General features: G+C 39.7%; 1 protein-coding gene across 18 annotated transcripts in view; it reads right to left on the bottom strand.

Moving 5' to 3' along the window:
- Positions 1 to 1841: 1841 nt before the first annotated feature.
- tenm4 (teneurin transmembrane protein 4) overlaps positions 1842 to 26705 on the bottom strand; it is a 312747-nt gene continuing 287883 nt past the window's right edge. For 17 of the 18 annotated variants that reach the window (XM_062060986.1, XM_062060970.1, XM_062060972.1 and 14 more), the window contains 5 exons: positions 20116 to 20351; positions 17427 to 17723; positions 15658 to 17272; positions 8223 to 8365; positions 1842 to 6479 (listed from right to left, as the gene is read on the bottom strand). In XM_062060986.1, coding sequence (XP_061916970.1) covers positions 5721 to 6479; positions 8223 to 8365; positions 15658 to 17272; positions 17427 to 17723; positions 20116 to 20351 — 3050 coding nt within the window. In that variant the 3' untranslated portion in view covers positions 1842 to 5720. Of the gene's footprint in view, positions 6480 to 7817; positions 8095 to 8222; positions 8366 to 15657; positions 17273 to 17426; positions 17724 to 20115; positions 20352 to 26705 lie in introns of those variants that run through there. The other variant, XM_062060985.1, reaches the window with a different exon arrangement.

Raw genomic sequence — 26705 nt, 5'->3', positions numbered from 1 at the left:
TCTAATAAACAATGACAGCTCGGTCTTGAGCAGAAGTAGGCGGGGTCACTGACGATGAGTTGGCTTCCAATTGGCCATTGCGAGACGTCAATCAACTTGGGAACGGAAATGTATAAACAAATTCACTCGACATTAGGAAAGTAAAACTCACATTTTCACATTTGTTCAAGGATTTCAAATGAGTAATTACATGTTGGAAAATGGTTAAAAGTACAAAAGCACTGAAATTATTATCTTTATTGAAGGAATTGTTTTAGATATGCCAAATTGTATACATATGCATATTAATTGATTTTATTTATAATTTTTAAATCCTTTTGTATTGTCTCTTACTTTATTTTATAGACAATTTTTGTTTATAATAAGATGTGGATTGATCAACGTTTTTGTTTTGAAATATTGTCATAGATTAAAAGTGCCTTTCAAAATAATTTAGGAATATATATATATATATATATATATATATATATATATATATTCCTAAATTATTTTTTAGGAATATATATATATATATATATATATATATATATATATACATACATATATATATATATATATATATATATATATATATATATATATATATATATATATATATACACATATATATATACATACATATATATATATATATATATATATATATATATATTTAATAACAGACTGTATCCCTTGCAGACTGTATTGATATATATTGATATATAATGTAGGATACAGAATATTAATAACAGAAAGAAACAACCCTTTTGTGTAATATATATATATATATATTTGACATTTTCCTAGATAATAATTTAGGAATATATATATATATATATATATATATATATATATATATATATATATATATATATATATATATATATATATATATATATATACATATATATATATTATATATATATATATATATATATATATATATATATATATATATATATATATATATATTTATATATATATATATGTATATATATATATATATATATATATATATATATATATATATATATATATATATATATATATATATATATATATATTCCTAAATTATTATCTAGGAAAATGTCAAATATAAATATAAATATATATATATATATATATATATATATATATATATATATATATATATATATATATATATATATATATATATATATATATATATATATATATATATATATACATATATATATATTCCTAAATTATTATCTAGGAAAATGTCATATATATATATATATATATATATATATATATATATATATATATATATATATATATATATATATATATATATATATATATATATATATATATATTACACAAAAGGGTTGTTTCTTTCTGTTATTAATATTCTGCTTCCTACATTATATATCAATATATATCAATACAGTCTGCAAGGGATACAGTCCGTAAGCACACATGATTGTGCGTGCTGCTGGTCCACTAATAGTACTAACCTTTAACACTTAATTTTATTCATTTTCATTCATTACTAATTTCTATGTAACTGTTTTTATATTGTTTTACTTTCTTTTTTATTCAAGAAAAGGTTTTTAATTTATTTATCTTATTTTATAAAAATTTTTAAAAAGGACCTTATTCTTCACCATACCTGGTTGTCCAAATTAGGCATAATAATGTGTTAATCCCACGACTGTATATATATATATATATATATATATATATATATATATATATATATATATATATATATATATATATATATATATATATTATATATATATATATATATATATATATATATATATATATATATATAACTGATATAACTGACATAAAAGAGAATGATAGACAAAAATAATTCCCAGCACAGCAAATAAACACAAAATATTCCCTTTATTGACTCTTCTCTGCCTACTGGAGGACTACACATGATGTAGTGCTGAGCGGCATGTTTCTATTTACAGTCCGCTGGACGTGGTCTTCACACGCCGAACGTGGTCTTCACACGCCGGACGTGGTCTTCACACGCCGGACGTGGTCTTCACACGCCGGACGTGGTCTTCACACGCCGGACGTGGTCTTCACACGCCGGACGTGGTCTTCACACGCCGGACGTGGTCTTCACACGCCGGACGTGGTCTTCCCACGCCGGACGTGGTCTTCCCACGCTGGACATGGTCTTCACACGCCGGACGTGGTCTTGCCACGCGGAGAAGAAGCACAGTGTTGAGGACGAGCACAACTCAAACTTGTTGAGTTTGCTAGCAAAGAAAAAGAGTTTTCTGACGCTCAGGGCAGCCAATCACTGACAAGGAAAACATTTGCACTCCTGATGCAGCAGCCATCAAAGGACACACACTTCACATGCTTGTCATGTGGGAGCAACCAGGCTTCCAGAATGTAAACATCTCTTGTTCCCCCATTGCTGTTCCCCCATTGCTGTTCCCTCATTGCTGTTCCCTCATTACTGTTCCCTAATTACTGTTCCCTCATTGCTGTTCCCTCATTACTGTTCCCCCATTGCTGTTCCCTCATTACTGTTCCCTCATTGCTGTTCCCTCATTACTGTTCCCTCATTGCTGTTCCCTCATTTCTGTTCTGTCATTACTGTTCCCTTATTAATGTTACCTAATTACTGTTCCCTCATTACTGTTCTGTCATTACTGTTCACTCATTAATGTTCCCTAATTACTGTTCCCTCATTGCTGTTCCCTCATTAATGTTCCCTAATTACTGTTCCCCCATTACTGTTCTGTCATTACTGTTCACTCATTAATGTTCCCTAATTACTGTTCCATCATTGCTGTTCCCTCATTAATGTTCCCTAATTACTGTTCCCTCATTGCTGTTCCCTCATTACTGTTCCCTCATTGCTGTTCCCTCATTACTGTTCCCTCATTACTGTTCCCTCATTGCTGTTCCCCAATTACTGTTCCCTCATTTCTGTTCTGTCATTACTGTTCCCTCATTAATGTTCCCTAATTACTGTTCCCTCATCACTGTTCTGTCATTAATGTTCCCTAATTACTGTTCCCTCATTGCTGTTCCCTCATTAATGTTCCCCCATTACTGTTCTGTCATTACTGTTCACTCATTAATGTTCCCTAATTACTGTTCCATCATTGCTGTTCCCTCATTAATGTTCCCTAATTACTGTTCCCTCATTAATGTTCCCTAATTACTGTTCTGTCATTACTGTTCCCTCATTAATGTTCCCTCATTGCTGTTCCCTCATTACTGTTCACTCATTACTGTTCCCTAATTACTGTTCCCTCATTTCTGTTCTGTCATTACTGTTCACTCATTAATGTTCTGTAATTACTGTTCCATCATTGCTGTTCCCTCATTACTGTTCCCTCATTGATGTTCCCTAATTACTGTTCCCTCATTACTGTTCTGTCATTACTGTTCACTCATTAATGTTCCCTAATTACTGTTCCCTCATTGCTGTTCCCTCATTAATGTTCCCTAATTACTGTTCCCCCATTACTGTTCTGTCATTACTGTTCACTCATTAATGTTCCCTAATTACTGTTCCATCATTGCTGTTCCCTCATTAATGTTCCCTAATTACTGTTCCCTCATTGCTGTTCCCTCATTACTGTTCCCTCATTGCTGTTCCCTCATTACTGTTCCCTCATTACTGTTCCCTCATTGCTGTTCCCCAATTACTGTTCCCTCATTTCTGTTCTGTCATTACTGTTCCCTCATTAATGTTCCCTAATTACTGTTCCCTCATTACTGTTCTGTCATTAATGTTCCCTAATTACTGTTCCCTCATTGCTGTTCCCTCATTAATGTTCCCCCATTACTGTTCTGTCATTACTGTTCACTCATTAATGTTCCCTAATTACTGTTCCATCATTGCTGTTCCCTCATTAATGTTCCCTAATTACTGTTCCCTCATTAATGTTCCCTAATTACTGTTCTGTCATTACTGTTCCCTCATTAATGTTCCCTCATTGCTGTTCCCTCATTACTGTTCACTCATTACTGTTCCCTAATTACTGTTCCCTCATTTCTGTTCTGTCATTACTGTTCACTCATTAATGTTCTGTAATTACTGTTCCATCATTGCTGTTCCCTCATTACTGTTCCCTCATTGATGTTCCCTAATTACTGTTCCCTCATTACTGTTCTGTCATTACTGTTCACTCATTAATGTTCCCTAATTACTGTTCCATCATTGCTGTTCCCTCATTACTGTTCCTTAATTACTGTTCCCTAATTGCTGTTCCCTCATTACTGTTCCCTAATTACACTTCCCTCATTGCTGTTCCCTAATTACTGCTCCCTCATTGCTGTTTACTAATTACTGTTCCATCATTGCTGCTCCCTAATTGCTGGTCCCTCATTACTACTCTCTCATTACTGCTCCCTATTAACTGTTACCTCATTACTGTTACCTCATTGCTGTTTACTAATTACGTTCCATCATTGCTGCTCCCTAATCACTGTTCCCTAAACGCTGTTCCCTCATTGCTGTTCCGTGATTACTGTTCCCTAATAACTGCTCCCTCATTGCTGTTCCCTAATTACTCTTCCCTCATTGCTGTTCCCTCATTGCTACTCTCTCATTACTGTTCCCTAATTACTGTTCTGTAATTACTGCTCCCTAATTACTGCCCCCTCATTGCTGTTCCCTCATTATTGCTCTCTCATTACTGTTCCCCAATTACAGTTTCCTAATTGCTGCTCCCCCAATACTGTCCCTCATTACTTTTCCCTAATTGCTGTTCCCTCATTACTACTCTTTCAATACTGTTCCCTAATAGCTGTTCCCTCATTACTACTCTTTCATTACTGTTCCCTAATAGCTGTTCCCTCATTACTGTTCCCTAATTACGGCTCCCTAATTACTGTTCCCTAATTACTGCTCTCTCTTTGCTTTTCCCCCCATTACTGTTCCCTAATTACTGTTGCCCTCAATACTGTTCCCTAATTACTCTTCCCTCATTGCTGTTCACTCATTACTTTTCCCTCATTGCTGCTCCCTAATTACTCTTCCCTAATTACTGTTCCTTAATTGCTGCTCCCTCATTGCATCCTTAAAGGCAACTACTTGGACAAAAGTGAGTCACTTTGTCAGTGTTCAATGGTCCAAAACAAAAAAACGTCATGGATGGATTCCTGACGTGTCCATAAAGGGTCGTGTCCACACCAGGTCCACACCTGGTCCACACCAGGTCTACACCTGGTCCACACCAGGTCTACACCTGGTCAACACCAAGTCTACACCTGGTCCACACCAGGTCCACACCTGGTCCACACCAGGTCCACACCAGGTCCACACCTGGTCCACACCAGGTCCAGGGCGCCAAGCAGCAGGTGTAGCGTTGAAAGACACTTGCTAGTTTCCTCCATGCGGTGGACGCCCTCAGAAGTTTGGTTGAAGAACAACAATCAAGGATAAAAGGCTTCACATTCGTCTTTTTTCACTTCACACCCGTCGTCGTGACAACCGACCCCGCAGGAAGTCATTTTTTCACTTCACAGGAAGTCATGGAGTCGCATGGTCACACACTCATAAAAGAAATGAAAGCTTGTCGGCGGCCATCTTGTTTCTTTGTAAACCCGTCGGAGGGAATCTCCTTGGCTGAGGAAAAGGCCGACGCGGAGCGAGGAGGCGGAGTCAGGGAGCGGCGCCATGACTCCACGGAGGACGGCGCTCCCGCTGTCCGTGACAAACATTCCCACAAAGAAAGAGAGGAAAAAGCGTCTTTGGCGAGGAGTCCCGTAGCGCGGCGTCCATGTCACCTGCGGCCCATCTCGCCGTGTCGCAGGAAGTGGACGTTGTTGACGCTGTCGGCCAGCTGGGGGTACTGCTCGGCCGCCAGCACGTAAAAGCCGTCGTAGCCCTGCACCTTCCCCGAGCCCAGCAGCTGCTGCTTCTCGCCCTCCGTCCAGGCGCGCGAGCCCTCCTCGCCGTCCCGCAGTCTCTGGCGCTCGCGGGCCCAGGCCTGGGCCACGGCGCGCTGGCGGGCCAGCTCCAGGACGCGGGCCTTCTCCTCGTCCACGCCGGCGCCGTAGCGCGTGTTGAGGCAGAGCGCGCCGTGCTGCAGCTGGATGTCGGTGATGCGGCGAGTCCTGCCGTTGAGGACGGCGTTGACCTGAGACACGGTCACATTGACGCCGTTGTCCAGCGTGCGGCGGCCCACCGCCATGCCGACCAGGCCCAGGTCGGCCTCCACCGAGCCCAGCTTGACAAAGTAGTGCGTGTCCACGCCGCCGATGGTGAAGTGCAGGGACTGCAGGTAGAGGGCGTCGTGGAGGATGGCGGCCATGCGGCGCCCGTCCTCGTTAGCCAGGCTGACGATGTCCGTGCTGACGCGGCCGTCTCGGACCGCCAACTTCACGCCTTTGCCGAAGATGGAGCCCGCCGAGGCGAAGAGCGTCCTGTACGGCGCCTGCGGGCATCCGGCGCTCTTGGCGGAGTAGATCTGGCCGAAGCGCTCCAGCTTGACGAAGGCTTTGAGCTGCCTCTGGACCTCGCACTGCACGCCCAGCAGCGACTGCAAACACACAGTCACATGACTCACAATCATCACTTCATTCAGTTAACGCTCTTATTTTGAAGGCCTTGAGCTGCCTCTGGACCTCGCACTGCAAAGACACGCTGCCTGGTCACATGACTCACAAACATCACTTCATTTTATATGTATACATATATATATATATATATATATATATATATATATATATATATATATATATATATATATATATATATATATATATATATATATATATATATATATATACACATATATATATATACTTTTTAGTATATATATATACTAAAAAGTATTGAAATATATTTTGGTATATATATATATATATATATATATATATATATATATATATATATATATATATATATATATATATATATATATATATATATATATATATATATATATATATATATACCAAAAAGTACCGAAATATATTTTCGGTACCGGTAAAAAAAATATTATATATAGGGACGAGTTGGTAGAGTGGCCGTGCCAGCAATCGGAGGGTTCCTGGTTCGATTCCCACCTTCTACCAACCTAGTCACGTCTGTTTTGTCCTTGAGCAAGACACTTCACCCTTGTACCTGCTGGTTAGTGCCTTGCATGGCAGCTCCCGCCATCAGTGTGTGAATGTGTGTGTGAATGGGTGAAATACTGTCAAAGCGCTTTGAGTACCTTGAAGGTAGAAAAGTGCTATACAAGTATAACCCATTTATCATTTAATTTATATATATATATATTTATTTTCAATATTTAAAAAAATATATATATATACTTTTACTGGTACCAGTACCAAAATATATTTCGTTACTTTTTGGTATATATATATATATATATATATATATATATATATATATATATATATATATATATATATATATATATATATATATATATATATATATATATATATACTATATATATATATATATATATATATATATATATATATATATATATATATATATATATATACTGTACTATATATATATATATATATATATATATATATATATATATATATATATATATATATATATATATATACTGTATATATATATATATATATATATATATATATATATATATATATATATATATATATATATATATATATATATATATATATACCAAAAAGTACCGAAATATATTTTGGTACCGGCACCGGTAAAAAAATAAATATATATATATATATATATATATATATATATATATATATATATATATATATATATATATATATATATATATATATATATATATATATATATATATATATATATATATATATATATATATATATATATATATATATCGGGACAACACTATTAAGTACATAACTCCACATGTGTTCATTGATAGTTTTGATGTGACAATCTACAATGTAAATAGTCATGGAAAGTTCTCTGAGTGGTTTTTAGTCCACTATTTCTTCTCCGTTGTCCTGGACTTCAGGCAGCAGTCGGAGTGTCTGCGGGCATCAGTCTCACGGGCCTTGTCCCGCTGCAACCCGAGTCCTGGCGACAACCGCGTGGCCTCCTCAATAATTCAGGCGGGGCCACTTTTTAAAAGCCAAGCAACCGGAGCGTGTCTGCTAAGTCTCAGACCTGGGCTGGCAGTGTAAGACCCAGAAAAAAATCAATGGAGGCCAGACAATTACTGAGAACCCTACCCGAGAGAGGACAAGGAGGCCAGGACCTGGACCTGGACCGCCTTGAGGACCTGCCAACCGGGTCTTACCTTGGTGCTGTCCCACTCCTGCGTCTTGATCTGAGTGCGCAGCAGCTCGTAGGACGGCTCCATGCCGTCCGTGTTGGGCTTGCGGTAGCCGGGGATGACGTTGTAGAGCTGGAAGCCAAAGGTCACCAGCCAGCTGTTCACATCTGCACACAACATACAGCGTTGGTGTAGTCCACAAGCCTCCTCTCAAACACTTCCTCTTTCACCTACACCATCACTAGCTCTTTTCTTTATACTAACAACTTATGCTACTTTGTCCAAAGTCTGGCCTGGAGGGCATTTGTGGCCCCAAAAGAGCTTAAATACACACGTCCCAGATTAGGACATTACACAAAAAATATGAGGAATAATTTAACTGGCCCAAAATCCGCCAAACTTGGCATTTGAAAAGCAAAATGGCCAACAACCTGAGCGCTTTATGTACTTTTATAGTCTTTGACGGTTGACTTCTTGTCATGAAACCTTTAAAATCTTTTAGTTGGTGGAAGAAGAATAATATTAGTCAGGAATAAAGATGAGAAGAAACTAATTAAATGAGATATTTCACTAATTTGCTACGACACAAAGATGTTTTGTTGAGATAGTTGACTACATATGTATGTATATTGTATTGACTTGAGATAGTTGACTACATACAGTATGTATGTACATTGTATTGACTTGCATGTACAGAATGTTTTAGAGTGGCCCACCCCACACAGATACTTTTATTCCACTGTGAAGATTGCTCCATAAAAAGACCTCTGATTGAAAGACTTCCTTCATCTTTGCTAAGTCCTTCTGTTACAGAAGAAGGAGTCTGCTGGGATCAGAAGAAGATGAAAACAAGGTGTGGATGTTGTTGAAGACCAGTGCTTATTTAAGATGGAGGATTGCAGAACGGACCAGGCAGTAAAGTGCCGGAACAAAGCAGCTTTGTTGACATTTTAGTCCATCCTAAAATCATTTGGCACTGAACGACAGTCACACGTCTTGTCCCAAAATAACATTCTCAAATGTGCCTGCTGGGGTTGCCAAATGCCAGCAAAACAAGAAGGGACACTTTGGAGGGACGGTCCAATTCATTTTAGCCCTTTTTCTTTGTGTGAAAGGAGTTTTATCATCGATTACATGGAGGAAAATGGACTTTCCTTGTTTCAGAGATGCTTCATTAAACATGTATGGATGACATCATCATGTATGGATGACATTATGTAAGGATAAATTGGCATGTATGGATGACATTATGTATGATGACATAATCATGTATGGACAACATAATCATGTATGGATGATGTCATCATGTATGGATGACATCATCATGTATGGATGACATCATGTACGATGACATCAGCATGTATGTATGACAATATGTATGGTGACATAATCATGTATGGATGACATCAGCATGTATGGATGACATCATGTATGGATGACATCATTGTGCATGGACGACATCATCATGTATGGATGACATCATCATGTATGGATGATATCATCATGCATGGATGACATCATCATGTATGGATGACATCATCATGTATGGACAACATAATCATGTATGGATGACATCATGTATGGATGATGTCATCATGTATGAATGACATCATGTATGGATGACATAATGCATGGGTGACATCGTCATGTATGGATGACATCATCATGTATGGATGACATCATCATGTATGGACAACATAATCATGTATGGATGATGTCAGCATGTATGGATGACATCATCATGTATGGATGACATCATCCTGCATGGATGACATCATCATGTATGGACAACATAATCATGTATGGATGATGTCATCATGTATGGATGACATCCTCATGTATGGATGACATTATGTATGGATGACATCGTCATGTATGGATGACATCATCAAGTATGGATGACATCGTCATGTATGGATGACATCATGTATTAAACATAAAGGCGTTCAGACGTGTGGCGGTTTGTGGGAGTGACCACGCTGGTCACCCCCGGAGACAAGATGGAGGGTGTGAGGCGTTCAAGGACACGTGTTCCGAGGCCAAAGTGGCGTGTAAGAGCTCCAAAGTGCCATCTCTGGCTGTTTCATGCGCTGGTTAGCAGCCCCGCCTGCACATTGTCATCAGCAGGGTGGTGGTGGTGCTGCAGCTGAGGAGCTGGGAGAGAAGTGTCAACAAGACCTCCATGACAATAATCAGGCGTGTTGTTTTTGACAGCTCACATGATGCTCCTACTACCAACTAAGAAATAATAATAATAATAATAATAATCATGGATTAGATTAATATAGCGCTTTTCTACACACTCCAAATAGTCCACAGCAGATGTTTGTGGCTCCAAATTGTTCACGACGATGACGACGGGACATGTGACATGTGGCGCTCTCCTTCCTCCTCAGCATCCTCCAAAAAAATCTTCTATGCATTATTGATCGCTCTGGTGGGACACACCTCGCGTCTGCCGACTCAGCTATTTCTATTTAGCGACATACACCCACCCAGTGGACGGACAACTCCTCTTCTTCATATATGTTCCACATCTTCTTGATTTGTACGGGTTCAATGCCCACAACAAGACACAATGCAGGTGATCAAATGGTGATAAAAACCATAGAAGACTAGAAAATAATAATGAATGGAGCTGAACTGAAATGTAGAGTATTGTAAGAATATGTTTGAATGTCCTGTGGGAATGGTTTGAATATTGAAGAATGCTTGTTTAAACGTGAGTGGAATGTTTAAGGAAAGGTAGAAACGCTTTAACTGTCAAATAGTTTGAATGTATAAAGACTGTCAGTGGAAGAACAAAATTGAATGTTAAAAATAGGAAACCGTACTGCAATGTATTATGAATTTAGAAATACAATAGTTGGAATAAACCTATAAGACTAGCTGCAAAGTTAGCATGCATCCCAGAATGAATTCACTAAATCAACCCTCATGGGTCAGTCCATGCTTTCGGGCAATTGGGGATTTAAACCAGTTCCTCCTTCTTGAAAGTCCATCATGCTAACCAGTGTACTAAACAGCCAGGTATTCAGCCGCTGATGTGTATTTCTGGTGTTGTGATCCTGGTCCGGCCAGAAGGGTGACACGGCAGTGCGGCTGGACCAAAAGAGACGTCGGAGACGGTGTACTGAACAGACAGTTGCTTTATTACAAGCAAGTGTCATTATACAGGACTGCAGTTCCTGGAGGAGGTCAGGACAAAAAATGAGGCGCTCCTCCAGGAACTGAAGTCCTGTATAATGACGCTAAAAATGGAACCATGTGTGGGTCTGGTCGGCATGTGTGATGGATTAAACAATAACGTCGCCTAAATTTGTTTATTATATGGATAAATAAATTAAAAAAAGAAGGGAGTACACTTTCGGTTCGAACAAGTAAGAAAAGTAATGAGCAATGAAGTGAAAGTGAAAGTTAAACCTAGGATGGTCGAGCGTTTTGTTTTGATGCTGAACGGCCTGCACGGACAGAAAATGGAAGCGACCACCTTCTAAGAATCGGTAAGACAGAGGTGAATTAGTAATTGTATTTTGTGGAACTTTGTGAGAATATAGTCCTATAGTCGTAGTGTCAGAGTAATTGTATCTAAGTTATCACAAAACTTTGTGCTACATTGAGTTCAGCTGGCCCTGCGAGTGGACAAAAGCTGTCTTTGATCCTACCAAGCAGAAGGCTTGTAAAACTCCACTGTGTACGATGGGAAGCGACATGAAGGCATCGGTTTCTTTCTTCTATTGTAATCCACAGGAAGATTTTGTCTTGACCCGAGATCTGCAAAGCGGAGAGGAAGCAGGGCCTGACTCCCCTCCAGGCACCTTTTCTTTGAACTGTTTTTTACGACCTTTTCTTTGAGCTGTTTTGTGATAAGGGCGATGGCTGTTTACGACCCCACTCCCTTAGAAACAGCTGTTGCCATGTAATCAGGGAAAGTCCAAATAAAAGAGGAGGCGTACAATCTTTCGTCAGAGCGTGGGGCGACACTGTGCAAGGGTACAGTGTCTACGCGTTTCTCCTCAATTGAGCTAAATTAAATTCTGTCTTTGTTTGATTCCTTGCTTCTTGTCTTGTTTAATAGATGTCATCAGTGTTTGAACCTGACACGTAGTATAATTGGAGTTTAACCTGCACAGGTTCTATTTTTCACGTGGAAGCTGAAAGTTCAGATGGTAAGGTGGTAACGGCGGGTACACAATATTTGATTTGATTTAGGAAGTTACATACACTCTCGCCTTTGTTATGTTTTTATGTTTAATTTGCGGACTATCCTCCAGAAGGAAACGTTTGTCTTTAGGCTTTTATTTAACATTCAGCTGAGGAAACGAGACGACACAGTTATTTTATTTTGGTCTGTAAATTACTTTGTTTATTTTGCTCTACAAGCGTTGTATAACGTTTTTATTTATTCTGCTTCAGGTAATGGGTGACTGTTGCATTGTAACTTTTAGAGTTGTAGAGATGAATATTTTTTTTTATGTATGAATGTGGTGAAATTGAAACCCCCGGGGTTCGAATGAGATAAGCAAAACATCCAATAAAAGGACACCGGCAGGTAAAAGAAGTCAGGAGAAGATAGAGGTGAGGCGTGAGAGAAATGTTTAAAAATTATCTAAATAGATGAAGAAATTAGACGGCCGGACATAAAATAATAATAATAATTGAATGCAAAATTGAATTAACTAATACATGTGCCAGATATTGTGGGGGTATTAAAATAGGATACAAATAAAATGTAGACTGAAAAAAAAAAAAAAAATATATATATATATATATATATATATATATATATATATATATATATATATATTTTTTTTTTTCACATTCATACATAAAAAAAAAAAATATATATATATATATATATATACAGTAATTTCCGGACTATAAGCCGCTACTTTTTCCCCTCGTTCTGGTCCCTGCGGCTTATACAAGGGTGCGGCTTATTTACGGCCTGTTCTTCTCCAACACCGACAAAGAGGATTTCGGTGGTTTTAGTACGCAGGAGGAAGACGATGACACAATGATTAAAGACTGACTTTTCATATACCGGTAGGCTGGTTATTTTGATAACGTACAGGCGAGCGAGCACTTTGTATTACTTTGCACGTTGTATTATTTGTACTCTGCACGAATGCTGTTCGCCATGTCAAAGATGTGAAAGTTTGATTGAATGATTGAAAGATTTATTATTAATAAATGGGACACTTTGCGTTCCCAAACAGTCATCTCTGTCCCGACAATCCCCTCCGTGGTAGCAGGAACCCCTATATACTACGGTAATTACACATCAAAACCCTGCGGCTTATAGTCGGGTGCGGCTTATATATGGAGCAATCTGTATTTTCCCCTAAATTTAGCTGGTGCGGCTTATAGTCAGGTGCGGCTTATAGTCCGGAAATTACGGTATATATATATATATATATATATATATATATATATATATATATATGTATACATGTATACATATCAGTGACTTGCTGTCAGGGGAGGCAAGTGAGGCAGTGCCTCACCATGGCTTAACCATGAGCTGTTCAAAAACGAAGTAATAAAATAAAATAAGTTTGAATATTTCTCTTTTGGTGTATGCTTTCTATGTGATTTTGGTGTGGTTCCTGTATATTTTGACCAATTTCATCGTCAAAATTGCGTGTTTCCTGATCAAAATAACAAGGCAGAAGAGAATTAAGGCAGACACAGGTAGTGCCTCCTGAGGCAGACACAGGTAGTGCCTCCTGAGGCAGACACAGGTAGTGCCTCCACGGCTACACACAAAGTGTATTGAGCGTCAGATCAATATCGGTATATCAGCCAATACTCCGGGCTCCGATATCAGTATCGTATGAGAAATGGAAAAGTTGTATCGGGACTACTCGCGTTGAAAATGATATTTCACGTTCATACTTTGCTACGTGGGAAAGTACCGTAATCCGGACTATAAGCCGCTACTTTTTTCCTACACTTTGAACCCTGCCGCTTATAAAACGGCACGGCTAATTTATGGATTTGTTTTCGCTGACAGCAGTAATGCAAAAAGTAAAAAAACAAACAAACAAGCAAAGACTAAGATGGCTAATATGCTAACAGCTTTACGAGTGTCTTTGTTAGTATTATTAACTTACAATGGCATTCTCAGTAAAATCACCAAAACGTCACCGTGGAGTTATGGAGTCTATTTAGCTGATTGGAGAGCTAGCGTGCGCATTCCATGATGATGACCTCCGTTTTGTTTGATCAGCCGTTTTACTGCCGTGTTACAGACATCGTTTGGAAACAATTAAGATATGTAAATAAATATTTCTGTGTAAAGAACTAATTTCACAACCTATATACAGGGCCGGCCCGTGGCATAGGCCGTATAGGCAAATGCTAAGGGCGCCGTCCATCAGGGGGCGCCACGCCAGTGCCACAAATGTTGGAGAAAAAAAAAAAAAAAAAAAAAAAAAGTTGGTATTATTATTTCTAAATACAAAAAATAATACTACGTTAATTAAAATGCAAAGTAAAGCCTATTTAATAGAAATATTATTTGTTACAACATTACGCCCCCCCTCCCCCCGCACGGTGCGCCCCCTCCCTTCCCGTATCATGACTCTTTTTGGACGCCACCACATCAAAAAACTACACAAGATGTCAAAACGGCCAAAACTGTCAGGTGCCCAGGGAAGAAAAAAGAGAAAAGAAGAGGAGAAACGAGAAAAAGACAGAGGTAGCAGGTAGGTAACGTTAGCCTACATGAAATTATTTGTCTGTTACAGAATGTGATAGTAACCTGGCTTTAAGCTAATGTTACATGATTCGGCAATTGCTAATCAATAAATAGCTAGTTCTGTTTTAACGTCGGGTTAATATTGTGGAGGGGGCTAAATTGTTATGGAAAATAATAATGTAACGTTAGGTAATTACAGTACTCCCTGGTGTACAGTAATTTGTAAGTCATTCTAGTTAATGCAATATTAAAAAGCACAAATAGAGAACTCTGTAGGATCCCCTTTTTTTGTAATATAGTTGATAAAGTCATACTGGTTTGATATCTTGTTTTGTGCAGTGCCTTATTTATATTGTATTTTTAATTTATTTTATGCAACTTGTTGACACGTTTTATTTTGTGTTTATGTATGTAAAAAATATTGTATTTCATATATTCATTTTTTATTTTTTGTATTCATTTATTTATTCTTTTTTTTTTTTAAATCTTGTTAACTATTCTGATTGTTAATTTGCTTTCTTTAAGTAAAAAAAAGGTCAAAGACAAAGCTATTCGGTTTCTTGTGAGTATATACACTTCACTGCCGATGTGGGGGGGCGCCACCTAAAATCTTGCCTAGGGCGCCAGATTGGTTAGGGCCAGGCCTGCCTATATATCTGGCACATATGTATGGACAACATATGTTTTAGTGGGCGTGGCTTGTATAGTGGTGCGATCTATAGTGGGTAAAATACAGAATGTTATCACGTGACTCACCCGTCATGTAGCACTTGATCTCCTCGTTGTTGCTGAGCGGGTTGTTGTTCTTGAACATGTACAAGTTGAAGGGCACGATGTGGCCACTGTTGAGACGTTTCCAGACGTCGTGGTCGGGCGTGGTCCAGCGCCCGGCGAGGACGTCGTAGTCCCTGCGCCCCATGTGGACCAGCCGGCTCAGGGGCTCGTAAAGGCCTCCCCGGTAGCCAACGACGAGCTGGAAGCCGGGGTTGGTGTCCAGGTAGACCTCGCCGAAGGCGGTGTGGAGCACCTGCTTGATCATGTGCCCCGAACCGCTGAAGACGGCCAGAGGCGTGCCGATGTTGTCGCACGCCACGTAGAACTCCTCGCCGCCGCTCAGCTCCATGGCGAACAGGTGGCCCTGCAGGTCGTAGTACAGCGACGTGATCTCGGAGCTGGTGTGGTTGTACATGTGGGTGACTCGGGTGGGGCTGGACAGGTCGGCATAGAAGAACTGCAGGTGGTGTCCCGGGCTGCTCCGGCTGGACACCCTCCTGCCCAGACCGTCGTAGCGATAGCGGACGCTCCAAGCGCTCACCTTGTTGTACACTTTGACCAGCAGGCCGGCCGAGTTGTAGTCGAAGTAGTCGTTGCCCCGCTGCCCGAGGAAGCCGTCCTCGTCCATGCGGTACTGCACGTCCCCCAGCCGGGTGATGCGGTCCCGGATGTCGTAGCGCAGCGGCGTCAAGCGGGCGCTGTTCCCCGGGCTCAGGAGGTGCAGGTTGCCGTTGAGGTCGTAGCTGTAGCGCCACAGAGGCTTGTCATTGATGGACACCACCTGGAGCTGGCCGTCCGAGTCGTACTCGTAGGTGTAGCGCGTGGTGTTGGCGTAGGGTCCCACCTTCAGCTCCTTGGCCACCACGCGGCCCATGTTGTCGTACTGCACCATCATCCAGTACATGAGCGAGCGGAAGATCTCGTACTGCACCTCCTTGATGCGCCCGTAGGCGTCGAAGTGTTTGGTGTGCGTCATGACCGCCGTGGTGATGATCTGGTTGATGTCGTAGTAGATCACGCCGAACTTGCCGAACTGCTCGGCTTTGCCCGACACGTCGTCATAGCGGTACAGGTCGATGGGCAGCGGCGTCTCGTTGATGACGGCCTGCATGCTGGTGACGCGGAAGCTGTTGTCGTAGACGTAGTCGAACCTGGCGTTCACCGCGCCCTCCTCGCCGAAGCGGAAGATCTGCCGGTCGATGAGCGGGCCGATCTGCCGATAGCGGATGGTGCAGGCGAAGCCCTCGCTCTGCAGGTTGACCGTCTTCAGCATACCCGCCGCCTCGTCGTAGGAGAACGCCACGCGGGTGGTGTCGTGGAGGATCTCCAGCAGCTTGGAGAGCTTGCCGTACTTGTAGACCACCCGTCGGCCCGTGCCCAGGTAGGTGGTCTGCAGCAGCCGGCCCTCCTCGCTGTAGTCCTGCAGCACCGAGGCGTTGCCCTCGGGGGGGCGGTAGGTGTTGCGGTAGTAGCCCACCGAGAGCGAGGTCTCTAGGGTCTGGCGTGCCACGTTGGGCATGGTCACGGACATGAGGCGGTCGTTCCTGTCGAACTGGAAGATGTACTGTCTCTGGCTGTGGAGCAGCAGCACCATGGACTGCAACACAAGACATGGCAGACGTGACGCAGCCACAAAGGCTTTGAGGTATGTGGGATGGAGAACGTTGAAATGTTGGACAGTTCTACCAAATAATAATAATAATAATAAAGGATTAGATTAAAAAGTTGGGTGAATAAAAGCATCTTCTCACCTTCTCCAGGTAGGTGTAGCTCCACGACTTCCCGTCAGCAAAGATCTTGGAGGTGATCCTGCCGTTGTGGTCGTAGTCCATGCGCACCGACATGGTGCCCCTCTGGATGCCCGCCACCTGCCCTCCTGACGAGTAGGTCACGTTGACCCCGTTCAGGCGGTTGCTGGGCGCCCAGAGGGTGGGCCGCCCCGCCAGGTCGTAGTGGATCCTCAGCGTGAACTTCCTGTGGTCGTCGTAGACCTTCTCCGTTCTGGTGATCCGATCAAAGTCCAGGGACAACAAGTTCCGGTTGTGAACCTGTGGGAGAGGACAGATCACACTGCACATTGTCTGCTGATCTCAAGTGATCAGCACATTGCACATTGTCTGCTGATCTCAAGTGATGAGCACATTGCACATTGTCTGCTGATCTCAAGTGATCTGGAGTGATCCCAAATGATAGCAAATCATCTGAAGTGCTTTGAAATGATTTCAACTGCTTTGAACTGATCACAACTGATCTGAAGTGATCTTATATTATCTAAAATGATCCAAAGTGATCTGAAGGATCTACATTTATCTGAAATAATTTGAGGTGATCTGAAAACATCTGAACTGATTTCAAATCATATTAACTGATCTAAAATGATCTGAGGCGATCTAAAGGGATCTGACATTTTCTGAAGTGATCTAAAATGTTCTGAAATAATCTACAGTGATCTGAAAGGATCCAAAATGATCTGAAAAGTGATCTTAAAAATATCTGCAATGATCTGAAATTGATCTGGAGTGATCTGAAATATTCTGAAGCAATCTGGAATTTTTCTGAAGTGATTTTAAATGATCTGAAGTGATCCAAAGTGATCTGAAATGATCCGAAGTTACTTGAGATTATTTTAAATGATCTGAAGCAATCTGAAGTGCTCTGAAATTCTGGGCTGTGATCTGAAACAATCTAACATGATCCAATGTGATCTTGAATGATCTGAAATGATCTGAAGTGGTATGAAGTGATCTGAAATGATCTAAAGTGATCTGAAATGATCTAAAATGATTTAAAGTGATCTGAAATGATCTGAAGTGATATGAAATGAGGCAAAGTGGTCTTAGATGATCTGAAATGATGTGAAGTGATCTTACGTTATCTGAAGTGATCTAAAATGACCTGAAGTGATCTGATATGATCTGAAACGATGCGAAGTGATCTGAAATGATCTAAAACGATTTGAAGTGATCTGAAATGATCAAAAAGTGATTTGAAGTGATCTGAAATGATCAAAAAGTGATTTGAAGTGATCTGAAATGATATAAAGTGATGTGAAATGATCTTACGTTATCTGAAGTGATCTGAAGTGATCTAAAAATGATTTGAAGTGATCTGAAATGATTTGAAGTGATCTGAAATGATGCAAAGTGGTCTTAAAAGATCTAAAACGATGCCAAGTGATCTGAAATGATCTGCAACTGCGATGAAAAGACATTTTCTAATGTCCTTGTTGGATGAAAGATGAAGTTGTATTGGGAGAAGAACCACTAGCATAATACGTGTGCCAGGGACTGGATCCTAGCATAATATGTGTGCCAGGGACTGGATCCTGGCATAATACGTGTGCCAGGGACTGGATCCTGGCATAATATGTGTGCCAGGGACTGGATCCTGGCATAATATGTGTGCCAGGGACTGGATCCTGGCACACGGTGGGACACGGTGGATTACTGAGGACACAAAGTCATCCTTAGGGGTTTGGCTTGCAGTGGTCCAAGTGGACTGCAGCCAAGAAGACATGTGAACAGTTCTCTAAACGTGTAAATACTCAGAACTATGCACGGGTGTGTGGGTCGGGGGTAAGCCTCTGCCTGAAAGCGGTAAGAAGTGAAGTAAAAGCAGCACACAGCAGAGCAGGTTTGTGGCTTCCATGAAACGTCTTCTGGTCCTTCAAGCTGAACTTCAAGTGTCTTGATGAGCTTCAGCTGAGCTGTCGGTCTCTCGCCAAGAGCGCGCCAATGAGCAAGGCATTAATGGGGCAGGGCTCATATTTTCAGATCCCCGCTGAGAGAAGGCCCACTGAGGTGTGTGGAGGGACTATTTACAGTACATGTGTTAGAGTGTACTATTTACAGTATTTGTGTTAGAGTGTAATATTTACAGTATATGTGTTAGAGTGTACTATTTACAGTATTTGTGTTAGAGTTTACTATTTACAGTATTTGTGTTAGAGTGTAATATTTACAGTACATGTGTTAGAGTTTACTATTTACAGTATTTGTGTTAGAGTGTACTATTTACAGTACATGTGTTAGAGTGTACTATTTACAGTATTTGTGTTAGAGTTTACTATTTACAGTATTTGTGTTAGAGTGTAATATTTACAGTACATGTGTTAGAGTTTACTATTTACAGTATTTGTGTTAGAGTGTACTATTTACAGTACATGTGTTAGAGTGTACTATTTACAGTATTTGTGTTAGAGTGTAATATTTACAGTATTTGTGTTAGAGTGTACTATTTACAGTATTTGTGTTAGAGTGTAATATTTACAGTATTTGTGTTAGAGTGTACTATTTACAGTATTTGTGTTAGAGTGTAATATTTACAGTACATGTGTTAGAGTGTAATATTTACAGTATTTGTGTTAGAGTGTACTATTTACAGTACATGTGTATATGTGGTAGTGTTGTATAGTGTAAAAGTACTATTTGGAGTCTTCACCCTCAGCCTGCGGCCGTAGACGGTGACCAGGCCGCGTGCTTGCTCCTTCCTCTGGCGCCACTCCACCAGGTTGAGTCCGTTGTCCAGGGCCAGGGTGATGTTCCTGCGGCTCACAGCAGGGTGCACGGTGCCGGCCAGCAGGTGGGGCTCCGTGTGCAGAGACACCTCCATGCCGTTGGCCAGGGCCAGCCTCAGGGAGCCGTCCAGGCCCAGGAAGTAGCTGTTCCGCACTTGTTCTGGAGGGGAGAAGCAGGTCAGGTCAGGTCAGGTCAGGTCAGGTCAGGTCAGGTCAGGTCAGGTCAGGTCAGGTCAAATGGAACCGCCATTTACGTGGAGTGCTGACTAAAGATATTGTCATGAAGAATGATCATATGTTGTTTATTATTATTTATTCTTTGTTTTTTATCCAGGAAACTATCAGCAGTATCAGTTATACCAAAAGATGAGCATCAGAACTATTTATTTCACACAAAAATTACTCTTTTGGTGGGAATTATTATGAAATATTGACAAAGATCGCTTGTATCGCACAAGATATCACACACAAGTAAACACGCTGCAGGACTGCTTGTATCGCACATGATATCACACACAAGTAAACACTCTGCAGGACTGCTTGTATCGCACATGATATCAAACACAAGTAAACACTCTGCAGGACTGCTTGTATCGCACATGATATCACACACAAGTAAACACTCTGCAGGACTGCTTGTATCGCACATGATATCACAAACAAGTAAACACTCTGCAGGACTGCTTATATCGCACATGATATCACAAACAAGTAAACACTCTGCAGGACTGCTTGTATTGCACATGATATCACACACAAGTAAACACTCTGCAGGACTGCTTGTATCGCACATGATATCACACACAAGTAAACATTCTGCAGGACTGCTTGTGTGGCACATGATATCACAAACAAGTAAACACGCTGTAGGACTGCTTGTATCGCACATGATATCACACACAAGTAAACACGCTGTAGGACTGCTTGTATCGCACATGATATCACACACAAGTAAACACTCTGCAGGACTGCTTGTATCGCACATGATATCATACACAAGTAAACACTCTGCAAGACTGCTTGTATCGCACATGATATCACAAACAAGTAAACACTCTGCAAGACTGCTTGTATCACAAATGATATCACACACAAGCAAACACTCTGCAGGGCTGCTTGTATCGCACATGATATCACACACAAGTAAACACACTGCATGGCCGCTTGTATCGCACATGATATCACACACAAGTAAACACTCTGCAGGACTGCTTGTATCACACATGATATCATGTACAAGTTAACACACTGCAGTACTGCTTGTTTCGCACATGATATCACACACAAGTAAACACTCTGCAGGACTGCTTGTATCGCACATGATATCACACACAAGTAAACACTCTGCAGGACTGCTTGTATCGCACATGATATCACACACACATAAACACTCTGCAAGACTGCTTGTATCACACATGGTATCACACACAAGTAAACACTGCAGGAATGCTTGTATCGCACATGATATCACACACAAGTAAACACTCTGCAGGACTGATTGTATCCCACATGATATCACACACAAGTAAACACTCTGCAGGACTGCTTGTATCACACATGATATCACACACAAGTAAACACTCTGCAGGACTGCTTGTATCCCACATGATATCATGTACAAGTTAACACACTGCAGTACTGCTTGTATCGCACATGATATCACACACAAGTAAACACTCTGCAGGACTGCTTGTATCGCACATGATATCACACACAAGTAAACACTCTGCAGGACTGCTTGTATCGCACATGATATCACACACAAGTAAACACTCTGCAAGACTGCTTGTATCACACATGGTATCACACACAAGTAAACACTGCAGGAATGCTTGTATCGCACATGATATCACACACAAGTAAACACTCTGCAGGACTGCTTGTATCGCACATGATATCACACACAAGTAAACACTCTGCAGGACTGCTTGTATCCCACATGATATCACACACAAGTAAACACTCTGCAGGACTGCTTGTATCACACATGATATCACACACAAGTAAACACTCTGCAGGACTGTTTGTATCACACATGATATCACACACAAGTAAACACTCTGCAGGACTGCTTGTTTTGCACATGATATCACACACAAGTAAACAATCTGCAGGACTGCTTGTATCCCACATGATATCATGTACAAGTAAACACACTGCAGTACTGCTTGTTTCGCACATGATATCACACACAAGTAAACACACTGCAGGGCCGCTTGTATCGCACATGATATCAGACATTTTTTCAATAAAACAACCAATATCAATACTGTATGCTCATACAGTAGATAAGTAAGTAGCACTCTAAAAAAAACAATCAGTTGATATCGTGTAATCTTCTACTTCCTGTATGTTCTCACATCACAGCACACGTCAGAAGCAGAAGCCTTGCAAGAACGGTATCAACGATACAGCTGGCCTACAGCCAGCATAGAGGACTAAAAGCTGCAAGTGTATCAAGATGCGAGCGAGTGATATCAGTGCTAGGTGGGCTCTGACATCTGGATCACTCGTACTTGTAATGACAGCTGCCTCCAATGTGTGAGGAGCAGAGGAACCTCTCAGGAACGATACGGCCTATTAATGAGATGTCAGCGACACGGTGAGGACACCAGTGGAGAAAGCTCAGCTTCTTGGCGTCTCACCTTTCAGTGGAGAACTAAGTGTGGACGCGTGTGAGAGGTCCTCACAGTTCAACACCATTATCGGCCGATCGATGTCGGCCACAAAAGAGGACACAAATTGGGCGTCACGATATCGACTCCAACAGAAAAGTCCTCCAGCATCCCGCACGCGTCAGCAGTATCGTGTGTCACCACAGAAAATCAATAGATTCTTGCTTCAATTGATTAAGACTTGTTACCTGCTCACAAAGATCATCTCCTCTACTCTTACAGCAGGACTTCTGCACCTCTTCCCCTACACACGCGCCCCGGGGCCCACACTCAAATATATATATATATATATATATATATATATATATATATATATATATATATATATATATATATATATATATATATATATATATATATATATATATATATATATATATATATATAATATATTTATATTTATATTTATTTATATATTTATTTATTTATTTATATATAATATATAATTATATATATATATAATTATATATTATATATTAATAAATAAATATATAAATAAATAAATAAATATAAATATATTATATATATATATATATATATATATATATATATATATATATATATATATATATATATATATATATATATATATATATATATATATATATATATATATATATATATATAAAATAAACTGTCAACTAAAATTGAAGTTCTCATAAAAATACAGCTTCACCATTTTAGTCAACATTTTTGCGCTAAATAAACTTCTTTGTGACTTCAGATCCAGACTGCTTCTGTGTGTTTGATATTGTCATTACTGCCACAGGTGGTGGAAAAGTGCATTACAACTGAGTTCCACAGCTGAGAAACAGATTATATTATTGGCGGCCCTTAATGGTCGGCCCTATGGTTAAGAAACACTGTGTCAAATGATCCAAATGGTTCACACGTTCCTTTTAGCGTGTTTGTCTTCATGAATATTCAGAATATATATAGTAATATACAACTACAACATAATACTGGGAGGAAAATACACAAATATAATCATTTGGCGATCGCAAGGTATTATATACACACTATATAGTATTTGTTATCAATTGTACACACAGTCTTAGTAGATCACCTGCAACACACCCACTAATAGTACACATAGTTGTATACTATGTACACGCTATATAGTACTTGTACACACAGTCTTAGTAGATCACCTGCAACACACCCACTAATAGTACACATAGTTGTATACTATGTACACACTATATAGTACTTGTACACACAGTCTTAGTAGATCACCTGCAACACACCCACTAATAGTACACATAGTTGTATACTATGTACACACTATATAGTACTTGTATTCAATTGTACACACAGTCTTAGTAGATCACCTGCAACACACCCACTAATAGTACACATAGTTGTATACTATGTACACACTATATAGTACTTGTACACACAGTCTTAGTAGATCACCTGCAACACACCCACTAATAGTACACATAGTTGTATACTATGTACACACTATATAGTACTTGTACATACAGTCTTAGTAGATCACCTGCAACACACCCACTAATAGTACACATAGTTGTATACTTTGTGCACACTATATAGTACTTGTACACACAGTCTTAGTAAATCACCTGCAACACACCCACTAATAGTACACATAGTTGTATACTATGTACACACTATATAGTACTTGTACATACAGTCTTAGTAGATCACCTGCAACACACCCACTAATAGTACACATAGTTGTATACTATGTACACACTATATAGTACTTGTACATACAGTCTTAGTAGATCACCTGCAACACACCCACTAATAGTACACACAGTTGTATACTTTGTACACATTATATAGTACTTGTACACACAGTCTTAGTAAATCACCTGCAACACACCCACTAATAGTACACATAGCTGTATACTTTGTACACACTATATAGTACTTGTACATACAGTCTTAGTAGATCACCTGCAACACACCCACTAATAGTACACATAGTTGTATACTATGTACACACTATATAGTACTTGTACACACAGTCTTAGTAAATCACCTGCAACACACCCACTAATAGTACACATAGTTGTATACTTTGTACACACTATATAGTACTTGTACATACAGTCTTAGTAGATCACCTGCAACACACCCACTAATAGTACACATAGTTGTATACTATGTACACACTATATAGTACTTGTACATACAGTCTTAGTAGATCACCTGCAACACACCCACTAATAGTACACATAGTTGTATACTTTGTACACACTATATAGTACTTGTACACACAGTCTTAGTAAATCACCTGCAACACACCCACTAATAGTACACATAGCTGTATACTTTGTACACACTATATAGTACTTGTACATACAGTCTTAGTAGATCACCTGCAACACACCCACTAATAGTACACATAGTTGTATACTATGTACACACTATATAGTACTTGTACACACAGTCTTAGTAGATCACCTGCAACACACCCACTAATAGTACACATAGTTGTATACTTTGTACACACTATATAGTACTTGTACACACAGTCTTAGTAAATCACCTGCAACACACCCACTAATAGTACACATAGTTGTATACTTTGTACACACTATATAGTACTTGTACACACAGTCTTAGTAGATCACCTGCAACACACCCACTAATAGTACACATAGTTGTATACTATGTACACACTATATAGTACTTGTATTCAATTGTACACACAGTCTTAGTAGATCACCTGCAACACACCCACTAATAGTACACATAGTTGTATACTATGTACACACTATATAGTACTTGTATTCAATTGTACATACAGTCTTAGTAGGTCACCTGCAACACACCCACTAATAGTACACATAGTTGCATACTTTGTACACACTATATAGTACTTGTACACACAGTCTTAGTAGATCACCTGCAACACACCCACTAATAGTACACATAGTTGTATACTATGTACACACTACATAGTACTTGTACATACAGTCTTAGTAGATCACCTGCAACACACCCACTAATAGTACACATAGTTGTATACTTTGTACACACTATATAGTACTTGTACACACAGTCTTAGTAAATCACCTCCAACACACCCACTAATAGTACACATAGTTGTATACTTTGTACACACTATATAGTACTTGTACATACAGTCTTAGTAGATCACCTGCAACACACCCACTAATAGTACACATAGTTGTATACTATGTACACACTATATAGTACTTGTACACACAGTCATAGTAGATCACCTGCAACACACCCACTAATAGTACACATAGTTGTATACTTTGTACACACTATATAGTACTTGTACACACAGTCTTAGTAAATCACCTGCAACACACCCACTAATAGTACACATAGTTGTATACTTTGTACACACTATATAGTACTTGTACATACAGTCTTAGTAGATCACCTGCAACACACCCACTAATAGTACACATAGTTGTATACTATGTACACACTATATAGTACTTGTATTCAATTGTACACACAGTCTTAGTAGATCACCTGCAACACACCCACTAATAGTACACATAGTTGTATACTTTGTACACACTATATAGTACTTGTACACACAGTCTTAGTAGATCACCTGCAACACACCCACTAATAGTACACTTAGTTGTATACTATGTACACACAATATAGTACTTGTACACACAGTCTTAGTAGATCACCTGCAACACACCCACTAATAGTACACATAGTTGTATACTTTGTACACACTATATAGTACTTGTACATACAGTCTTAGTAGATCACCTGCAACACACCCACTAATAGTACACATAGCTGTATACTATGTACACACTATATAGTACTTGTATTCAATTGTACACACAGTCTTAGTAGATCACTTG

Source organism: Entelurus aequoreus, linkage group LG10 (genome assembly GCF_033978785.1).
Source record: "Entelurus aequoreus isolate RoL-2023_Sb linkage group LG10, RoL_Eaeq_v1.1, whole genome shotgun sequence".
NCBI lineage: Eukaryota > Metazoa > Chordata > Actinopteri > Syngnathiformes > Syngnathidae > Entelurus > Entelurus aequoreus.
Note: the sequence above shows the minus strand (reverse complement) of the source record. Positions and strands in the feature narration are given on the sequence as shown.